This window comes from Pseudorca crassidens, chromosome 4 (genome assembly GCF_039906515.1).
Source record: "Pseudorca crassidens isolate mPseCra1 chromosome 4, mPseCra1.hap1, whole genome shotgun sequence".
NCBI lineage: Eukaryota > Metazoa > Chordata > Mammalia > Artiodactyla > Delphinidae > Pseudorca > Pseudorca crassidens.
The window spans coordinates 141,042,345-141,062,205 of NC_090299.1; the positions used below are offsets into that span (position 1 = coordinate 141,042,345).

General features: G+C 44.8%; 1 protein-coding gene across 2 annotated transcripts in view; it reads left to right on the forward strand.

Moving 5' to 3' along the window:
* The window catches only part of UNC5C (unc-5 netrin receptor C), a 396,852-nt gene that overhangs the window by 368,789 nt on the left and 8,202 nt on the right, over positions 1–19,861 (forward strand). For both annotated transcript variants that reach the window (XM_067736918.1, XM_067736920.1), the window contains 3 exons: positions 3,823–4,056; positions 17,328–17,477; positions 19,444–19,608. In XM_067736918.1, coding sequence (XP_067593019.1) covers positions 3,823–4,056; positions 17,328–17,477; positions 19,444–19,608 — 549 coding nt within the window. The remainder of the gene's footprint in view (positions 1–3,822; positions 4,057–17,327; positions 17,478–19,443; positions 19,609–19,861) is intronic.

Below are 19,861 nucleotides of genomic sequence, written 5' to 3' on the forward strand. Positions count from 1 at the left end.
GCAACACATGAGTGGAATTTTAGCTTATACTCAAAATGAAAGAGAGAGGAACAGAGAGAGGAAGACAAAGAGGAGAGAGGGGGAGACAGACAGACAGACACTGGTTCCTGAGTGTTTTATCTACTGACTGATAGGCACAAAGAAAAAGATGGTCAAGCATTAGCTAACTCATAGGGAAGGTGTACTTAAGAGTCTTACATAAGTCCCATTTGCATATACATACTATCTTGGGAAGGGAAACTATATATATATATTTTATTATTTTAATTTTCAGGTAGAGAAACATTGCACCTGGGTCAGAAAATGTTAGACACTTACTTGCTAACAGGTCCCAGGAATATAGGTCTGAACTTAACCTGGCAAAACAGGAAGGGTGTATCCTAAGCTCCAGTACAATGAAGAACGTCTTTGGCAACTTGACTGTCTGTAACTGCTGCCATCAGAACTTCTTAAGGACAGTGCCTTAAACAGATCGTGTTCTTTACATCAGAACCCTGCAGTTAGCACCTGAAATTAAGTGCAAAAGGATGTGTTATATTTACCATGAATATTTTATACCTAATACCTAAAAAAAAATGATTTGTGTAGTCATTATAAAGAGAATTATCCAATATGCATGTTGGATATATTTTGTGATTACTTACAGTATTTTTCTATTTTTATTTATTTATTTATTTATTTTGGCTGCATTGGGTCTTCATTGCTGTGTGCGGGCTTTCTCTAGTTGTGGAGAGCGGGGGCTACTCTTGGTTGCGGTGCGCAAGCTTCTCATTGCGGTGGCTTCTCTTGTTGCAGAACATGGACTTTAGTAGTTGTGGCTCGCGGGCTCTAGAGCTCAGGCTCAGTAGTTGTGGCCCATGGGCTTAGTTGCTCCGTGGCATGTGGGGTCTTCCCGGACCAGAGCTCGAACCCATGTCCCCTGCATTGGCAGGCAGATTCTTAACCACTGCGCCACCAGGGAAGTCCCTCAGTATTTTTCTTTTAGGAAAAAAAAATATGCATGAACACTCAAACCCCTAATATTTTAAGAAGAAGTAGTAGTGGAGGTAGAAGCGTAGCAGGGCATACCTGGAATTACCTGGAGTGTCCCCTCTATATGGATGTGCTCTCCTCTTGACCACATGAAGGTGAAGGGTCACTCATTGCCAGAGGTCCTGAATTGACGTCTAGGGCTATACATTACGTTAAGAGTGGACTTTACCAGATCTAACTTCAATTCCATTTAAGTTTAAATGATTTATCTCAAAAACATCCCGAAGTCTTTATCTCAAGGGATCCTAAATTATTTGCACAATTCTCTGCCTATTACCCTAATACCCTATTTCTGGATTTGAGTAATAACAACAATAATAAGAGGAAAAGAAAAAAAAAGATGTGAAGAGTAGAGGAAGGAAGTCCTTATGAAAACACTCTTCTATTTGTGACAGGAACATGGAGCATCTTTATTCTCCGCCATTTCTTCTAGGAGATTTTTTGTAACATGCCATCAGGAAATGACACTTGAGCCTTGCCCTTGCCGTGCTGGAGAAGGCAGCTTCTCTGCAGGTGTCCTTTTGGGGCTGGAATAAACGTGGAAGTGCTGAGCTCCTTTTTCTCCTTTCCAGTTCAGTTTAAGCTTTATCTTTGGGTACAGGTTTAGCTGAAGAAATGATTTCATGGCTGCTATTAAAACACAGTCCTTACTTTAGCTTGGGTGATGTTGCATGGCCTAACTAACAGCTACCTGAGGTGGCTCCTTTCATAGCTTTGTCCAGCCCCAGGGACTCAATTTATGATGAAACATTTGTTCATGTTTTTGACAAATAACCATTTGTTCACCATGATCCAGGCCCTCTGAGATACAGTATGAAGCAAAGGAACTATGGTTGCTGTCTCTGCAGAGATTAAGTAGCCTAATGCAGAGGCTGAATCATGCCCACACATGGGTTTTATTTCTCCCAACTGAAATTTTCTTTTAAATTTGAATTAGTTAAAAGTTGGAAGATTTCACATAATAATCTGAACTTACAGCCTCTCTTGAAAAACTAAAGGCTGTGTCCTCACTGGTCCTGCATTCCTGCCATGCCTGGTACTTTTACTGTCAGCATCTTTGCCATAGACATCTTTACCACAAGCATTTTTGCCACATAACTAATTGGCCTTAAGGCAATTTTGCTGTAAAAGATAAAATAACTGGTGGACAGTTCGGTTTCAACTGGTTGACAGCTTGGTTTCATCTCTCCACTGACACAGTACTACCATTTTTAATATTACATAAATCTGAAAGAGGCCAGTGGCCAAAAAGGCACTGAGTCGAGCCCACATGTCCCATAGAACTTTGGAACATCTGTCAAGGGACATGTAACAATATGTACCAAGAACAAACAACAGTGCAGGGGCTTCCACACCATAATACAAAGCTCAGTTATAAATATGCATCCCAGTATGTGGAAACTGATTCCTCTCTTAATGAAGAAGAAATTTTAGCGAAAAAGAAAAGTGGAATGCCAAATGAGGAGCTGAACCAACAAGCAAAAATATGTATACTACTACAAATGAAAGACTTTGAAGACAAGTGCTTAGGTACAACCCACTAAATAAAATCATTTGTTTGCACAGTACTGCCATGAATCTACACACATTTCAAATGTTTTAAAATATTTTGTAGTTCATAATAAAGTCTTTCTACTTTTGTTATTCATTTTTCATGTTTTTTTATTTTTGTTAATGTCCCTCTTTTATTTATTGCTGTTTCATCTTTTACAGCAAAATTGCTTTATAGCCAATCAGTTACGCGGCAAAAATGCCTACGGCAAAGATGCTTACAGTTAAAGTACTGAGAGCCCACCCCTGCATGGCCGCAATGGCTGAAGCCAGGCGGAGACTGAGCTCTTTAGACAGGCTTGTGCTCTGCTTCACCACAGTCTCCACCACTCCTTATTACCCTCTGCCCTACCTGCTTCACACGTTCCTGTTACCATTCTGCCCTGGGAGGCATGTGGAATTGTGACCCTTGTTTTATAGATTCTATGCTTGGTCTTTCAGATGATTTCTTCTGTGGCCTGAGTCATTTGGTTAACTCAAAACCTAGTTAAGTTAGTAACTATTTTTATAAAACTCATCAGTTTCACTTATTTTTATTTCTTGCTGAATGTTAACAATCTAAAACGTGAGACTGCTTAAAGGCTTACATGAAAAATAAACAGAAAAATAATGTGTCAAATGCATAGAGTTTGCCATGCTGTGCTTTTCGCAAAGTCCAAGAGCCCAGATTATGAGGAAAAGCAGTGTATTGCTTTGGAAAGTAAGTGATGGGTGAGTTTGGAAGAACTTAGTAGAATGGTATTGCATAATTCTTTAATTTCCCTAATTCTTTTTTAAAAATTCTTTTCAAACCCCTAGATTTTCAGGGGAAAATACTATGCTAAAATGACATTGAAATAAGATAGTACTTTTGGATGAAATTAGCAATTTAGAGATTAAAGCAAATGATCAGAAACAGATAATCAACTCAAATATGCTGAAGTTAAAAGGATAACTTATACATTTCTTTTGGAATTTTAGGTAGATTCCAGCAATGTAGATTCCTAGAAGATCAAAAAAGACTAAATGAAGATCTTCTACATAAAGCATGTTATCAGCATAAAGGCAAGGGAAGTAAGGGAGAGAATGATTAAGAATGGAAATATTGATAGAAGTATAATAAAGTCAGAGAAAGAAAAAAAGAGCAGGAAAAGGAGTAATCAGAACTTGGGAGGAGAAGTGCTGATCTGTGCACCCCTGTTGGCCACGGTCACGGCAGCCAGGAGGCTCAGTCGCTGCCCCTTCCTTCTCGTCCCACAGGATGTGGTGGTGGTCGGAGAGGAAAACTTCACCACCCCCTGCTACATCCAGCTGGACGCAGAGGCCTGCCACCTCCTCTCCGAGAACCTTGGCACCTACTCCCTGGTCGGGCAGTCCACCACCAAAGCAGCCACCAAGCGCCTGACGCTGGCCATCTTCGGGCCGCTCTGCTGCTCCTCTCTGGAGTACAGCCTCCGGGTCTACTGTCTGGATGACACTCAGGATGCCCTGAAGGTAAGTGACTCCGGCCTGACCCGCCCACCTCACACCTAGAGACGACATGCGTATGTACGTGCACCCGTGTGCATGAACACAAGTGTCTGGCCCCAGAACATGGCAGTTACAAAAACAAATTAGACATTTCTTGAAGCCGTGCTGATAAAGAAGCTGTTTCCATTACGCTGATTCCTCCCGAGGGCTACTTTTGTTTATTACCCTCCTTGATTTCTTTTAATGAAAAATTTAGAAGTGGAAGAATTTGGCAATGAGACCTGTGGATGGTAAATAAGCTGCTTCCTTGTGTGTCTCAGCTGTGTTCTTCCTATAAAAGGAACTGGCATAATTGCTCACACTCTATGTTCCTCTTGTGTGCAACTTCCTTATGTGCTCTCCCATTCTTTCTATGAGGACCGTGAGGAAGAGGGTTAGCATTTGACAACAGGCTGCTGCTTTACAGAATAAATAGGCTTAATTCTCGGTGCCATTATTGCCATTCATTTTCTCCCATTTGAAGCTTTAAAGGATATAGTAAGTGCCTCTGAAGAAGTTATGATCTGGAAAGAGGAATAAAAGAAGTATGCAAAGGATTACGAAGCAAGTCAGAGTGTGACACATGCCGTAGATGAATGCAGAGCTCTGTGGGAATTCAGGAGAAGGAGGCATCATATTATTTTGAGAACATCTGAAAAGGAGCTAACATTTGAGATTGACCTTAAAGGAAGGCAGGGTTTGGCCAACAGTAATGGGGAAAAAAATACAGGATTTCTGGGTGAAGGGAACAGCATGAAGAAGCACAAAGGGAACAGTAAATACAGATTCTATGCGGCATGTTATTTCCAGAAAGCCTAGAATGATTGATAGGAGGTTTTTTGGGATGGACCTTGACAACCAGAGAGAGGAGTGGAGATTCAGTTTCTTGAGTTAATGGAGAATCACTAGAGAGATGTAACTAGAAGATAGACATGACTGGAAATACATGTTAGAAATACTAGTCTGCTGTCAATGAAAAGATAGAATCGAGTCAGGAAAAGCATGGTAGAGCTGGAGTGAAGACAGAGGAGTTAGAGGAAGGGAATAGGTACGAAAGCCCTATTAAGTAACTCTTGCAGGCCCTGGTGACTAACCCTGAATGGGTGGAGCAGAAGATCAAGTCTGCCTGTAAGTAACAGTAGCAAACTCAGGGGCAGGTAGCTCTGGACTGTGGATATGGTGACTTTGCCTTTGGAATATTGAATTAGAGGTATGGATTAGACATCAGGACAAAGGTGCCCCATGGACAGTTAGAAATATAGGGGTGGCTCTTTGAACAGAGAGCAGTTCCTGAGACAGAGACTCAGGAACCAACTATATAATATTGATATTTGTCCTCCATGGTGATTGAGGAGAATATCAAGGGAGAGTAGAGGGAGAAAATAATAATAAAGCTAATAAACATCACCGAGAATTTCTTATGTGCCGGGCAAGATCCTAAGTGTCTTTTCTTAACTCATTGAATCTTTACGACAACCTGTAGGACACCATTATCCTTATTTTACAGATGTGCAGGGCACAGAAAGGTTAAGTAAGTTGCCCTAGGCCACACAGCTGCTGAGTGGAGAAAGCAGGCTTCATTCCCCGGGCAGCTGGCTGCGGTCTGGACTCTGCTCCTAAAGTGGGCTGCTCGGAGAGCCACACCCTAGAGCCCAGGGACCAGGGGAGCCCTGCCATTGCAAGGGAGGAGGGGGGCAGCTAGCAAAAGACCTACAGAAAGAGGAGTACCCAGAGGAGGAAGGGGAGAAGTAGGAGAAGGATGCATCTAGGAAGCCAAGAGAAGAATTTTTTTTTTTTTTTCTGAAATTCAGGGTATTTCCTTCTGGAGTTTCCATCCAGAGAATAGTTCTGGGTCATGAAAACTGAGTGTTGTAGGTTGTGTCCATGGAGGAGATGAGACATATTCGGTCCCTGGGTATATTTTTGATGGTTGAGCCTGTAGGAGTTTCTGATGTTAAATAAATGATGCGAACACACAGCTCTAGTGTAAAGCTTAAGGTTATGTCTTTTGTATTCCTTGCAAAGGCGATACTGTTAAGGCACTGTCTGGATAGAAATCATCGTAGGCGTAAATCCTTCTTAGGAAAAACTGTATTTGTAGGCGAGCCATGGGGTCTGATTAAGGCAAATCTTCTTAATAATTCAAAGAGAAATCATTGCAAAAAGCATCTGTAGAAGATCTACATCATATTTGAAATATCTGAAACACATTTTATATTCACACAAATAGTTCTTATACTCAGTCACTCTCGACCTTTCTTCTCAAAAGACGTACAATCCATGCAAAAAAAGTAATATTTCATAAAATAATTTTGATTATGTTAATTAGTGAAAAGAGATGAGAAAGACTGACAAACAGGTTTGAGAAGTAAAAACAACCCAAGAGCAGTTTATATCATGGTCAGTGCTTTCCAAATAGACATATATAAATTCTCAGCATCTGGGGATCCAGCACTTAGTCTGAAAGAAACATGAATAATGGATAAGGCTTTCTTGTACCTCATGATCGTTTAATAATGCAGAAGTACCAAAATCCTAGTTATAGGTAAACCAACATACCGAAGAGACAGCTCAGTCCAGCCAAAACTGCCTCATGCCCATGCTTGAATGGGAACTTTGGGGCCGATTAACTGAGAAAGGCCCTTCATTACCTAAATTCTGCCCTCTTGGCACCTCGCCTGCTAATGCTCCCGCCAGCCTCTCTCCCATCGCCCTGCTCCTCTAATTTACCCATAAGTACTGTCTTTTGCATCTCTTCTCCAAATACCTCCTCCTTCAGGCCCACCACACTCCTCACTTATGCTCGTCCTAAATCCTAAATAATAATTCTCTATCCAGCGCACGTAGGAGTCAGTTGGGAAGCTTTAAAAAGAGACTTGTTGGAGGCTCCCAACCCAAAGGTTCTGATCTGATCGGTATAGGTATTGGGTTTGGTTTTTTGTTTGTTTGAGCACTGCCTGGGTTATTCTACTGTGCAGCCAAGGTTAAGATCTATTACACTAAACAATTTCAGGGGTCTTTTGGGAACTTTCATCCTACTTAGGACACACTTTCCTGTATCCTCAAATCATTTTCTCACCCATTCCTTCACCTGCTCACATTAACTGCAGCTGGATCTCCCAACTAACACGTATCACTTACAGTCCCTGCAGTGAGGACCACACCCCAACCACAAGTCCAAGAGGAAAAGTTCCAATATGTCTCATATCCCTGACCACTTCTGGGGCATCGCTCTACCTCTGGGCTGGCCTTTTGGTTGGTTTTCCTTTATTCTGTTACTCTGTGTTCCATTACCCACTTCAGTTCCTCAGCACAGAGTCCCCTTAGTTCACATCTCCACCCTAGCAGTACCTGCCTCGTCGTCTTTCTTGCCCCTCCTTTTATTCCCCTCATCCTCTCAAATTCAAAGTCACCTCTTATTCACAGTTCCTTTGCCCAAATGTACTCTAGTAACCTTTACATCATTCTTCATTATCTACCCACTAAGGTAGATGTACTGCATCCTCAGTAGGAACTGCACCAAGATCTCCACCAGCCAAGGTCTCTACCTGTGAAAGCATCTGACCTTCCATCTCTCTCCCACAAGGTGCACGAAAGCTGCTCTTTGTTTTGAAGGAAAACCTCCGTCCACTGTCCCTGGTCTCCTGGTCCACAAACCTTCATCTGCTCTTACCCGTATCTACAGGGAACTCACTTCCACTCAGAAATCTCTTGCCATCTAAAGCTGCTGCAGGCTTTTGTAATTTCCATCGCTACATATGACCTCCACTGAACAAGCCCTCTATGTCTACTTGCGGCCTGTTGAGCTTCTCTAAAAAAATCACAAATTCCTGATTGAGTCCATTATACTGTCAAGACATCTGCCCTAAGCTGTGGCTCTCCTGCTTCTCCACAGTCCTTTTATGTATTTCTCCTTGACTCATGAGATTTCACACAGCACTTCTTCCGAGCCTCTCCCACTCTCCCCAGATCCCTGACGGTACCGCAGCCCCTTCATGTGTTGCAATGATCTAGCACCTGTGGTACCACTCAAGGGACACTCCCTCAGCTGCTGTCCTTTACCTTTCAAACCTTTTATTTCAGCCTCTTCTCACCTAGTCTGGGCTCTGATGAAAAGGAGCTCGACTTCCTTATTTGGGCTTTAATCTAACTCCTCCACCACCTGTGTCTCCAGCTAGCAAGTGATGCCTGCAAGTGGGCCTTCCCAGACTTGACGTTTTCTTAGAGTTACTACTGCGGACTGGGGATTCTTTCTGAATTGCAGAAACCCTCACAGAAGGTTGGATGAGGGCAGAGAGGGAAGCTCAGTGCAGCGCTCATTCTCGGGGGTCAGAACTACACAGTCTGGAGAGCTATTAGAAAGAAGACTGGCCCCGTGTCTGGATCTGAACATATTGATAATATTAATTCCCACTTATTATCATACTGTCCACGTGGATGCGGAAAAAAAAGATACCACATCAGTCAGTCTCAGCAACGCTGATGCATTCTTTCATCTTCCCACCCACCTCTTTGAGTTTGGTAGCTTTTGTAACAATTTCCCTGAGTTTTGTTAAACCTGGAAGCAAAAGTGGTCATCTGAAACTTAAAAGCTGTATTTAGCAACGTGGAAGCATTAGTGCTGAATTAGAATGCTGGCAGTGACTGCTGGAGTAAAAGTCAAGGCTGCCAGGAGACAGTGGAATTCTTTTACATACCTTTCAGGTGTTTTTTGTTTGTTTTGTTTGTTTTTTTCCATGCATGTGCTAGAAGGACCAGTGAGAGCAGTGAGTGAGTTGAGTTCATGTAAAGGGATAAAGGTGCTATGAATTGTGAGAATACCTTAGAATCAGTTCCATTCTCAAATAAAGAGGTCACATCTATTGAAAGGATTGAGTTGGGTAGGTCACAGCTTTTCTCGTTACCTCCTCTTCAGGTGATTAAAGTAGTATTGTTTTTTTCCTTTCACTGTTTGCAAAGACTTAAATCCTAATATAAATAGACCAGAAATTAATAGAGAGCAAGGTTATATTTGGGGTAAGTTTAAAAACACTTCAGGGAGAAATACACATCAGCATTGATGTAAGTAATTTCTGTCCCACTATGTTAGGGGTACAATTATAAGATTCTCCTTTCCTAATAAAGGGTTTTATACTAAACTCTGAACCTAAAAGAGGAGTTATTTGCATAAAATATGAGTAGTCTCATATCATAACATTCAACGTTGTTAATTGAAATTCTGACAAATGTATATGTGATACAAACCAAATGACGTGTACTAGCTTTCTTTATGTAGTCATTTGGCATGGGAGAGAGTCGTCTTTGGATTACTTCATTTTTCACATACCCGAATCTAGGCTGTAACATAGTAACTCTGTGAAAAATCATTATTATGAGAAAAGATGAGAGAAAAATGAAAGAGACACTGAAAATGAAAATAGGAATCCTAGTTGAGAATTGCATGATACTCAGTTTCTTGGGCCACAGTCGTAGATAGTCATAGGTAGCCCATTACAAGTTCTGTCTCATCCTGAAACCTGGTGCTTCTTCACCCGTGTCCTTCCGATATCTCCTCCATGGCCAGCTGTGACCCTGCTGAACCAAGAACACCTCACGCCTGCCTCTTCTGGGCCAACAAAGGCTGGCCCTCCATTGGATTGGCCCCATGAACCATATCTTTTCTTTCACTTCCCTCAAAGCACCTCAAAGCTAGCATAACCTATGTTTCATATTCTCAGGATCCTGGTCTCTGGAATTATATGAATATATTCATACATGTAACACATGCATTAGATAGCAGCAACAACAAATGTGTTAAAGGTGACACGCGTGTTTTCCCTGCTCAGTGGATGGAAGGAAGTGTGGTGTCAAAGGAAAGCCTGAGTCCAGCTGGCCGACTTGGTTGCTTCTGCCGCTCATCAGCTCTGTGGCCCTGGTCATTGAACTTGACCTCTTAGGGACTTCATTGGGTCTGAATCAGGGACCCTTAAAAGATTGAAAGAGAGTAAAGTTATTAAACTTCCTGGCATAAAACAGTCACTAGATAATGTTAATTGTGCCTAGGTGGGCATTTAGATTATAATGGCCTTTTGAAGATAAGGGCTCAGTGAAGATATTAACTCTAATTGTGATCTAATTGTGGGGTGAGTGTCAGGTTCGGTAGCAGGCTGGTTGGTCAGCTGTTTAGGGACAGGGTTATTTTTGGTGCCTCTAAATTTACTCCATCTTTATCATCTTCTCATGAGACTTGGCTCTGGCCCCATCATATATTTTCAAAATGATCTGCAGTGCTGAATTTATGTTTTGAGAGAGAGGGGGGAAAGAGAGAAGAGGAGATAGAAGTTTTGGTAGATGAAGTAATGAGTCCCCAAAGATACCTGCACACAAATGTTACCTCACATGGCAAAGGAGACTACAAACATGAGAGTATAGACCTTGAGATGGAGAGATTATCCTGGATGGTCAGAATGGGTCTGATCTCATTACTTTGTGCTTAAAAATGGGGAACCTTTCCCAGCTATGGTCAGAGGGAAATATGACCATGAAAGAAGGATCAGAGATGTGCCATTGCTGGCTCTGAAGAGGGAGGAAGGGGACCACAAGCCAAGGAATGTCGGCGGCTCTGGAAGTTGGAAAAGACAAAAAAGCGGATTCTTCCCTAGAGCCTCCAGAAAGGAAGGCAGCCTTACTACCACTTGATTTTAGCCCAGTGGGACCTGCGTCAGACTTTTGGCCCACAGAACTGTCAGGAAACAAATGTGTGTTATTTAAGTCACTTAAGCTTATGGTAATTTCTTACTGCAGAAACAGGACACTAATATAGAAGTTAAAAAATAAATGTTCAAGGGTGAAAAGGAATACAAGAGTGACTCCAGAAGTTCTAGAACAATCTAAAAAGTCTTATTCCTAATACTCAGATGTGTGAGACCATCTTTTCCTTAGAAGTAAGCCCAGAGGTGGACAAGCCACACGGCGACTTCCCTGGGTGCTGCCCTTCGGCATTTTGCTTCAAAGGTGTCACAAACTGACCTGACTGGGCAGCTGGGAGTGGCAGCTCAGACCAAGCATCCGTGGTGACAGCAGCTGTGGGAACAGCAGGCAGAGCCCTAGAAATAAGGTGGCTTGACAGGAAATGTTTGCACATGGTCACCCGAGTCCAACTTTGTTATTATTAGGGACAAAGTACGGCAGGCAAACTCAGGGGGAGAGCGGAGCACCCCAGCATGAGCCCGGAAAGAGAAAGTGTGGCGAGGCTGGGCGCCTGTGACGATGACCCAAGCAGGTGGGAGAGGCCGGCTGACGGTCAGATGTTGCCACAGCTGGCCGTGCAGCCCCAGGGAGCTGAGCTTGGTGTCACTGGGAGCTGGCACGGGGCAGGAGAGACGGTGGCCCTGCCTCTTTGGCCTCTGCTTTGGAAGAGGACGGCCCACTGCTGTGATAGCGACAGCAGAGATAAGATAGCCTCTGGCAAAGAGAGACATTCCTCATCCCCAGATGACAGGGGCAGGTTCCAACACAGGTTTAAAGAGTGAACAGGAGCAAAGGAGGTTCCATAAACTCTGATGGGAGGAGATGTGATTCTTATTTTTAAAACAGGCAGCACAGCTCTTGAGGGTTGGTCTTTTGAGGTCTGACCTGTGTGGCATGTTGAGCGTCTGCCGGTGTGTTCTTTGTGCCTGGAGAGCCCTGAGTCCGTATGGCAGAAGCTTGGTGGAGGTGGGCGCGAGTCTCCAAGCGCACGACTTGGCCTTCCGTGCTTGGTCCAGGGCCCGCCCTGCGTGAGCGTGGAGTGAGGGTTCCTCCCCCTGGAGCCGCACGGCCAAACCAAAGCGAACACCCCTGGCGTGCAAGGCTGGCTGCTGCTCCATTCGCTGCCCTTGGTGATCTTGCCCTGTGGAAATCTTAGCGCGTCCCCAGGAGAGCTGCGTCTACCAGCCCAGGCTCCAGGCGCTGCCCCCAGGCTCCCTGGCAGCGGTGAGCAGCCGATCCAGGGCTCTGGGCTTCTGTCCAGAGGAAAGAATGCGAGGACAGGTCCCATCCAGACAGCACCGAGAAAGGAGTGAGAGAAAACGGAGCAAAGCCCTGGCTTCACCGCCCCCACCCTTCTCTTCCAGAAGCGATTTGAATGTGTCATACGGGATTTAAGTTTCATTATTTGTGTCTTCCTTTCTGTAGCCGGTAGGAGTCGTTGGAGGGAAAATGAGAGAGACAAGAGAGGGAGAAGCTAAAGGCTGGAGAACCCACAAATTGGATTGTATTCCTGAGAAACCAGATGTTAAAAAAAGTGCCTTCTCTGGTTGAGAGTCCGCCTGCCGATGCGCGGGACGTGGGTTCGTGCCCAGGTCCGGGAGGATCCCACACTACACGGAGCGGCTGGGCCCGTGAGCCATGGCCGCTGAGCCTGCGCGTCCGGAGCCTGTGCTCCGCAGCGGGAGAGGCCACAACAGTGAGAGGCCCGCGTACCGCAAAAAAAAAAAAAAAAAAGTGCCTTCAAAGAAGGCACAGTTGGGAGCAGCGGTGCGAGAGAGGAGGCCCGTCCTCGAGCAGGGCCAGGGGGGTCCGAGCGCAGGGCGAGGGGGACGGCGGACGAGGGTGAGCACGGAGTGCAGAAGCAAAGCCAGGGCCCGGCGCCTCACGCAGGTCCTGGGACACAGTCAGTGCTTTGCACACAGACGGAGACTCCTCACGTTCCCGAACATGAGCTTCAGGCATCTCAGCGTAGGCAGCCCCGCCACCGGGGGCACTAGTGTGCGCTAGCTGTGAGGCTGACACCTGCCCGGGCTGGGGAGGGCCCGGAGGAGGAAGAACACGGGCGGGCGGCAGCGGAGGCAGGCGTGGTCTGGCCCGGCAGTAACGCGGAGTGAAGAGCCGTGGGCTTAGGGGCCGGAGGGTAGGAGTCGCAGGGCTCCTCCCGCGCGCCGTAATGAGGGCGCGGCTCCCGGGGCGGGTGGGTGGCGCTGGGTAGAGGCCAGAGGTGCTCCCTTTGTACGCGCAGTCCTTTAAAACAGCTTGCGTTTTTTGTGGCTCTTAAGCGGCCAGGGCTAATGGCTTGGCATGGATAATGTCTTGGCTTAATTGGTTATTGAGAATGCTCCTTGTTTCTCCTGTGGAGTCCCTCGTCCCTGCCTTTCGAACAGTCCCTCACAGGCTCCTTGAATCCATACAGCCCGTGCTCAGGGCCACCGGGGAGCCTGCGTTCTCCAAGCAGCCACCACACTGGGAAGCGGCTGCCCCACGGGGTTGCCCAGATCCCGGCGGGCTCCGGCTCTGACGTACAGGCCTGCTCCCTGAGGCATGGGGTTCACGTGTGTGTTCCCATGGAAGGATGGGCTGGAGACGTTTCTGTTGATAACTGACCCCTGCAAGAGTCTTTCAAGGTTACGCTGGAGGGGTGGAGATAGAACTGACAAAGGCAGGCAGAAAGGGACCCCTTCTATAGAAGCAGAGCCCGAACAAGGCACCGAGGCAGGGGTGCTTCCGGCAGGGAGGACAGCCTTTGCAGAGGAAGGCGACATCTATATTTCTGAGAACAAAGAGCCTAGACGATCCTAATTCCTGTTACGGCATTTCTTTCCAAGGTCACGATATTTTTCTTAAGTCTTCCTAACTCTTTTGACCTTAAATATATCTTGTTCCTTTCCTCTCATAAGGTGTGTGAAATATCCCAACTTTGGGACCCAAAAGCAGCTTAGAGCTGGGCACACTACGTTGGGGTTACGTGTTTATATGTCGGTCTCCCCACAGCTGAGGTTTGTGAGTGTGGTTTGAGGCTGGGACGGAGGCTGACTTGTGTGTGCGTCCCAGAACCCGATGTGGTTCCTGGCAGGTGTGTTGAATGAATGCTCCCAGGAAGATTAAGGAGGGGAAAGCATGTGACTCTAAAGCTGTATTTTGTTGATTCACACATCTGTTATTTGTATGTTCTCTGTATCATGTATAATAACCAAAATGATTTCATGCAGAAGGAATTCAGAGAATCAAGCTTTTTAAAATGTTACATTAATTTTAAGTGGGATCAGCTATAAAATATCTGAAATTATGATACTTAAACCATAACAGTATGGAACAAAACCCCGAGGAGCCTATCAAGTGGGCTTGCCTCTTCTGTTTTCTGACGTAAAACTTATACGTGGGATTTGCTGTATGTGGCAGGTCGTCTCCCTCTCGTGTGGCTCTAGGTGATTTTAGTTTCCAAGGAGTTGTTTTAGTTTTTGATCGTAATATCTTTAATTCACACTTCAATGTTTTTAATTTGTGCTTTGGTTATTGTCTTCTCCTTTATTTTGTTGTGTTCCCTTGAAGTTGAACATCCTGGGTGCGATGATACAAGTTGCTACTGTTCAGGAAAAAGATGTTAAATTTAAGTGTGGTGAGGATTCTTCTTACTGAATCATTTACTCCTGGCTGATTTCTCCCAAAGTACTAGTGGAGGGACAGCTGCCCCAGCCAGCAGTCTCCAAAATGGACTTCACAACCCCCAGGCCAATGAGATTTGGGGGGTAAAAATAGACACTATTAAAGACTTCTGTGTCTGTTCATCTTAGCACATACTTTTAACCTTAGGTATATTTTATACCATTAACATATTGATGTGTTAATGTAGGTATATAACTTATAAAGAAACAGAAACAAAATGCAGGCTTGATTTCTTTTTGATTGATGGCAGGTGCAGTCAAATATGTTTAGAGACCTTGCTCCAAGCATGGATGCATTCTGGTGAGCAGTTCATCTCTCACCAGGGTTCCTGTCCATCTGAACGGGACAGAGAAGTCAGGTTCCTCCCAGCTGTTTGCAGCAGCTTTGTGTCGCTCCTGGTTAGCGGAGAGATGGAGAAATTAAGAATATGGAGAGAGAGTGTGTTCTCCAGCACCATGTTCTTTAAAATGGCACTTTACTTGGTCCCTTCTCTCAAAAAAAGGCTTGAGCCAGCCCAGTCTCTTTCCTCACTGGGAGAACCCTTTACCATGACTTTCGGGGTCAATGCCGAAGAAGCCAAGCACTGAGCCTTATTCTTGGGCTGCCTCCTACGCAGACTTTGCACTCACAATGTGGTACTGTATTAGATTTGTTGACCTCAAGGTCATGGCCAATAGGCAGTTTAGGTTTTTTTCAGTGGTCATCCCTGCCAAGAAAACTGATCGTGTCCTCCATCTCCCCTGGCGATCTGTGTTGATTGTAGGAATGGGGTGTGGATTATACATTGTTGGGTACAGTTGCCTCCCGGAATACAATGCGTCTTCTTTTAGACATCCCAGGGAGATAATTTGGACATAATGAAGATCTATAGTAATCAGATAATTACTATCGATTGCTCTTTGGATGTCTTGATGAGGTAATTAGGGTGTACTGGAGAGAAGCTAGAACTGATTGATTGGCATGACTGTAATCTCAAAGATTTCTAATTATGTTTCTTTTCTTCTAATGGCTTATAAACAAACATCATTTTAGCTTTAGAATTTGTCAGGTGCCAGGTTCACCGGGAACATCAGCTTTCTCTATTATGCTAACTAGACCCTGAAAATGATCAACATAAGCTCATTACGCCTTCCTGCTGAAGCAGAAGAAACTGCAATTAACCCTCGCTTTTCTTATCCGTCTTTATTCCCGCACGGCCAGATTCTCCTCGAGGACTGGAGTGTGAAGTGTTGTGGGAGGGTGTTTCATGAGGAGCGTGTACGGCTCTGTACTGGGTACGTCTAGAGGCCTATGGGGACTCTTGGAGGCTGCTGAGCTGCGGGCACAGCAGAGCCAGGGCACAGTGACACAGCGTCTGTGTCGGGGTGGCTGAGTGCTGTCTCCTGTCACAGGTAACAGCCGCTCATCAGCCAGCAAGGTTGAATATTCTCAGCGTCAGTGCTCTCAAGCAGCTGGACCACTCCCATCTCTCTGTCAATGTGCTATTGCCTCATCTCTTCCATTACACACTAACTAGAGGAGTCCCTGCCTGAGACCTTATATTCCCTACACCTTATAGGACCTTTCGGCAGCTTGCATCGTGCAGAATAGTGGCCCGACTCAAAGATGGAGGGTGCTAAGAACCAGTAAAGGAGCAGTTTGAAATGAGCTGTTTCCATCTAATCAGTGATGTTGGTAAGCTCTGCACTTACTGGACCACAGTTCTGCACTGTGACCATCTATCTGTGCGGGAGTAGGTTCCCTATACACGCCTGTGGGATGGCCTGAGTGATCACCTGTGTTATTGAACCCCATGCTTCCGACTGAAATCTCACCAAAGAAGAAAATTGTATTTTGTTTTTATATTGTTATAAAATCCGTTATTTTCCTGAACCCATTTGGGAAAAAAAGGTCACAAGTGTCTGCGTATTCTTATCACTGAAACTTTTATAGCACGAGAGGAACAAACTGCACCAGGACGGTTCAGACAGCAGAGGAGACTCGGGATGTTTGTTCATTGAGAACTTATGGTTTGCGGATGTTTGGATAATTGCAGCTGTAGCTGGAAATGCCTCATTAACTCCCATTAGCTAGCTTGAGGAGTGGAAGTAGATACAGAATTTATCTTCATGTTATATCTTTATAGCATAAGTAAAGTTACATAGCAAATTTAATCAGCCATGGTTCTTGAAAAATGAGGTGGTTTTTTAAAAAATTTAATCTGAGTGACTATTGAGATCAATAGTTGGTGCTGAAAAATCCTCCTACTCTGTATCAGTGTACTTTCCTCTGTTAGAATGTTTAATGAGCATATTTTTATTTTTTAATAATTGGGAATTGTGCAGTGGATCATTTTAAGCACAAATTTTATTTCTGTAGGTAAAGAAACTGAAAAAAATAGAAAAAGTGCCCAAAACACATTCCAGATTTTTATTTGTTAGCTGGTATTTCCAATCTAAGAGCTAGTTTGTTTTCTAGTTGTTTGCCCCTTTCCCTAAAAGTTCATTGAAAATCTACTTACGTATCTGTTTATCTACGTTTCTACCGATTTTTTTTCTTTTTGGGGGGATTCTCCCCATTTTGGGTTCTGATTGTCGTTGCCCCGTATTTGATTAAATACCCCACTTGTTCGTCAGGAAGTGTAGACTGTACTGAATGTACTGCACAACAGTGTCGTGTGGCTTGCTGACCCAGTCCACGGCCAGTAGGGCCCAGTCACGTGCAGACTGGCGGGGGCCTCAGTTGGAGGGTCTCGGGGCTGCAGGATGGAGGTCACGTGCTGCACAGTTAGGTTTTGGGGCTGGGGGCAGAGTGAGGAAGCATACTATGGAAGTGATGCCAGTCATTCATATTTGCTTTTGGTTTGGGACATGTCGTCGCAGGAAGTCTTGCAGCTCGAGAGACAGATGGGAGGACAGCTCCTAGAAGAACCTAAGGCTCTTCACTTCAAAGGCAGCACCCACAACCTGCGCCTGTCCATTCATGATGTCGCCCATTCCCTCTGGAAGAGCAAATTGCTGGCCAAATATCAGGTAAGGTTCCCAAGCTGTGAACCAAAGGCTTGGAGACACCTGCAAGGGGACTAGAATGATTTAGACAGAAAACACTCCCTTCCTTGAAAGTAATCCTATCTCAGTACTCGTTTGTCCAAAATAGTTGGGGGGTGTTTAGGAGTTTTTGAAAAATACTCTAGACATATGGAGGAAATGCTTTTTTCTGAATTCTCTTTCAGATAACTTTACTATCAATGTTTTAGTAAATAAGATTTCCAAGTCCATCATGTCTATGCATTCTCAGAGTAATGTTAACATTGAATTGGTAAAAACCAGCCTCAGATGCATTCGTAGGAGAAAGGGAACATTGTTATCCCACATGACACAAATTAGGCTTCAGCCTGGCTAGGAGAGTGCCTTTACATTGAAAACTTAGGAGGAAGCTCAGCTTGGAAGCTGGGATAGCAAGTGAAAATAAAACCTGGTCAGGATTTTATTAAAGAACAGCATAAAAATACTGGTCCCAAGTCCCACTGTATGTAGCTGTGTGTGGGAAAAACAAGACTCCCCCGAGGTGTTCACCTCATCCTCCATCAGCCAGCCCACGCTCTCAGGAGACTGTGTGATGGGATCCCAGCCTCAGACCCATCCTAGGAGTCGTCGACACCCTTAGGATCAGCAGTGAATCCTTGTCCACACACGTGCAAATCCAATCCCACACCCTGCACCGTAGCTGCACTGGTGGTGATTTCCTGATGTAGTAAGTCATGAACATACTAGAAGGGATGAAGGGAAGAGTTTCAGCTGTATTCTTACTCTCAGATGTCTGGTACTTACACAGAAATTGTGGGAAACAAACCCACTGGTGTGCTTATAGTCTCGAGCTGTGATGGGGGTACACGCTCAGCGCTTGATTGAAAGGTCGGCTTTAACTTTCTCATTAAATCTCCTCCCTTGCTTTCTTCTTTCTCTGATTTTGCAACTGCCATAAAAGTCCACAGATCTTCCCCTTTTATGAACAATTCTTTTTGTGCAACCATAATGGAAAGTTGTTTTTATAATAATGATAACCTGATGTTAGTTTAAGCTAAGCCTGGCTGAGTTCTCGCCATCTGCCAGACTCTCGTGTACTTTGATTAACCTCATTTAACCCCCTCCATTTCAGGTACTCTGTTGCTTAGGTACAGTCTTTCACAGATGAAGAAACTGAGGAAAGGTTAAGTAACTTGCCCCAAATCACCAAGTGAGCAAGGGGAAGGCATCCTATTTGTACTGGATTTGGCTCCAGAGCCTATGTTCTTAACCAACATGGTCTACCATTTTGTATCAATCCTTCTTCTTCCTTTATTGAAAAAAAGATTCTTGGGCTCTGTGAGGTGATCTAGACTCATAGACAATTGTGTCTGTTAGAGGCTTGGTGCCTTTTAGGCCAAGAACTTTTCTCTGGCAGCTAATCAAGCCTCCGGTTTCCAACCTGTAGTGAGTTTTGACTTTCCCCATCCTGTGCAGAGGGAGGACGTAGGCATGAAAGGGAACTGGGTCAGTGCGTCATCCTTTAGAATTTGCTTTTCTCCAGGGTACCATGGCAGGGGTTCCTTTTAATGGGCAATGACTGGAGTGTGTAGGTTTTATTTGGGCAATTGTCTAAACCTTAAAAAAAAGACCATTTATGATGTTTTCTTTGTTTTGGGGGGTTTTTTTTGTAAGTGACAGAGAAGCGGCAGGCTGGTTAGGTATAAGGATTCTGGGCTGATTCCCTGGGTTCAGACCTCAACTCTGCCACTTTCTAGCTGTGGCACTTTGGGTGAGTTCTTTAACATCTCTGGGCCTCAGTTTTTTTCACCTGAAAAGGAGGTTGGGATGTGCTTGTGCATGGACCCATCGTGAGGATTAAAGAAGCTAATTAACACGTGCGGTACTGAGATGAGTACTCTGCAGCGCGCTGTCTGATAGCTTCCTTGAGCGTTAGTCCCTCATTTGTGGCTCACCCTTTTATGTGCTTCAGGAAATTCCTTTCTACCACATCTGGAGTGGGTCTCAGAGAAACCTCCACTGCACGTTCACCCTGGAGAGATTTAGCCTGAACACAGTGGAGCTGGTCTGCAAACTCTGTGTGCGGCAGGTAGAGGGAGAAGGGCAGATCTTCCAGCTAAACTGCACCGTGTCCGAGGTAAGAGGCGCTCATTGGTCTCAGACCAGAGGAGGGACCGACCTCCGGGAGGGCCAGTGGGGTATAAAGTATCTCAGCGTGGGAAGTCCTGAGAAGCGCTCTGGAGGGCCTGCTGGTTCACAGAATAGTATTTTTAATGAACACAGGGAGCTAAAATTATATGAAAGTGTAATAGAGGATCCCTTGCAAAAAACAGGACTTTTACGTTTTGTGACATGAACTTAAGGATCTTGTCCTAACTTTTTACACAGAC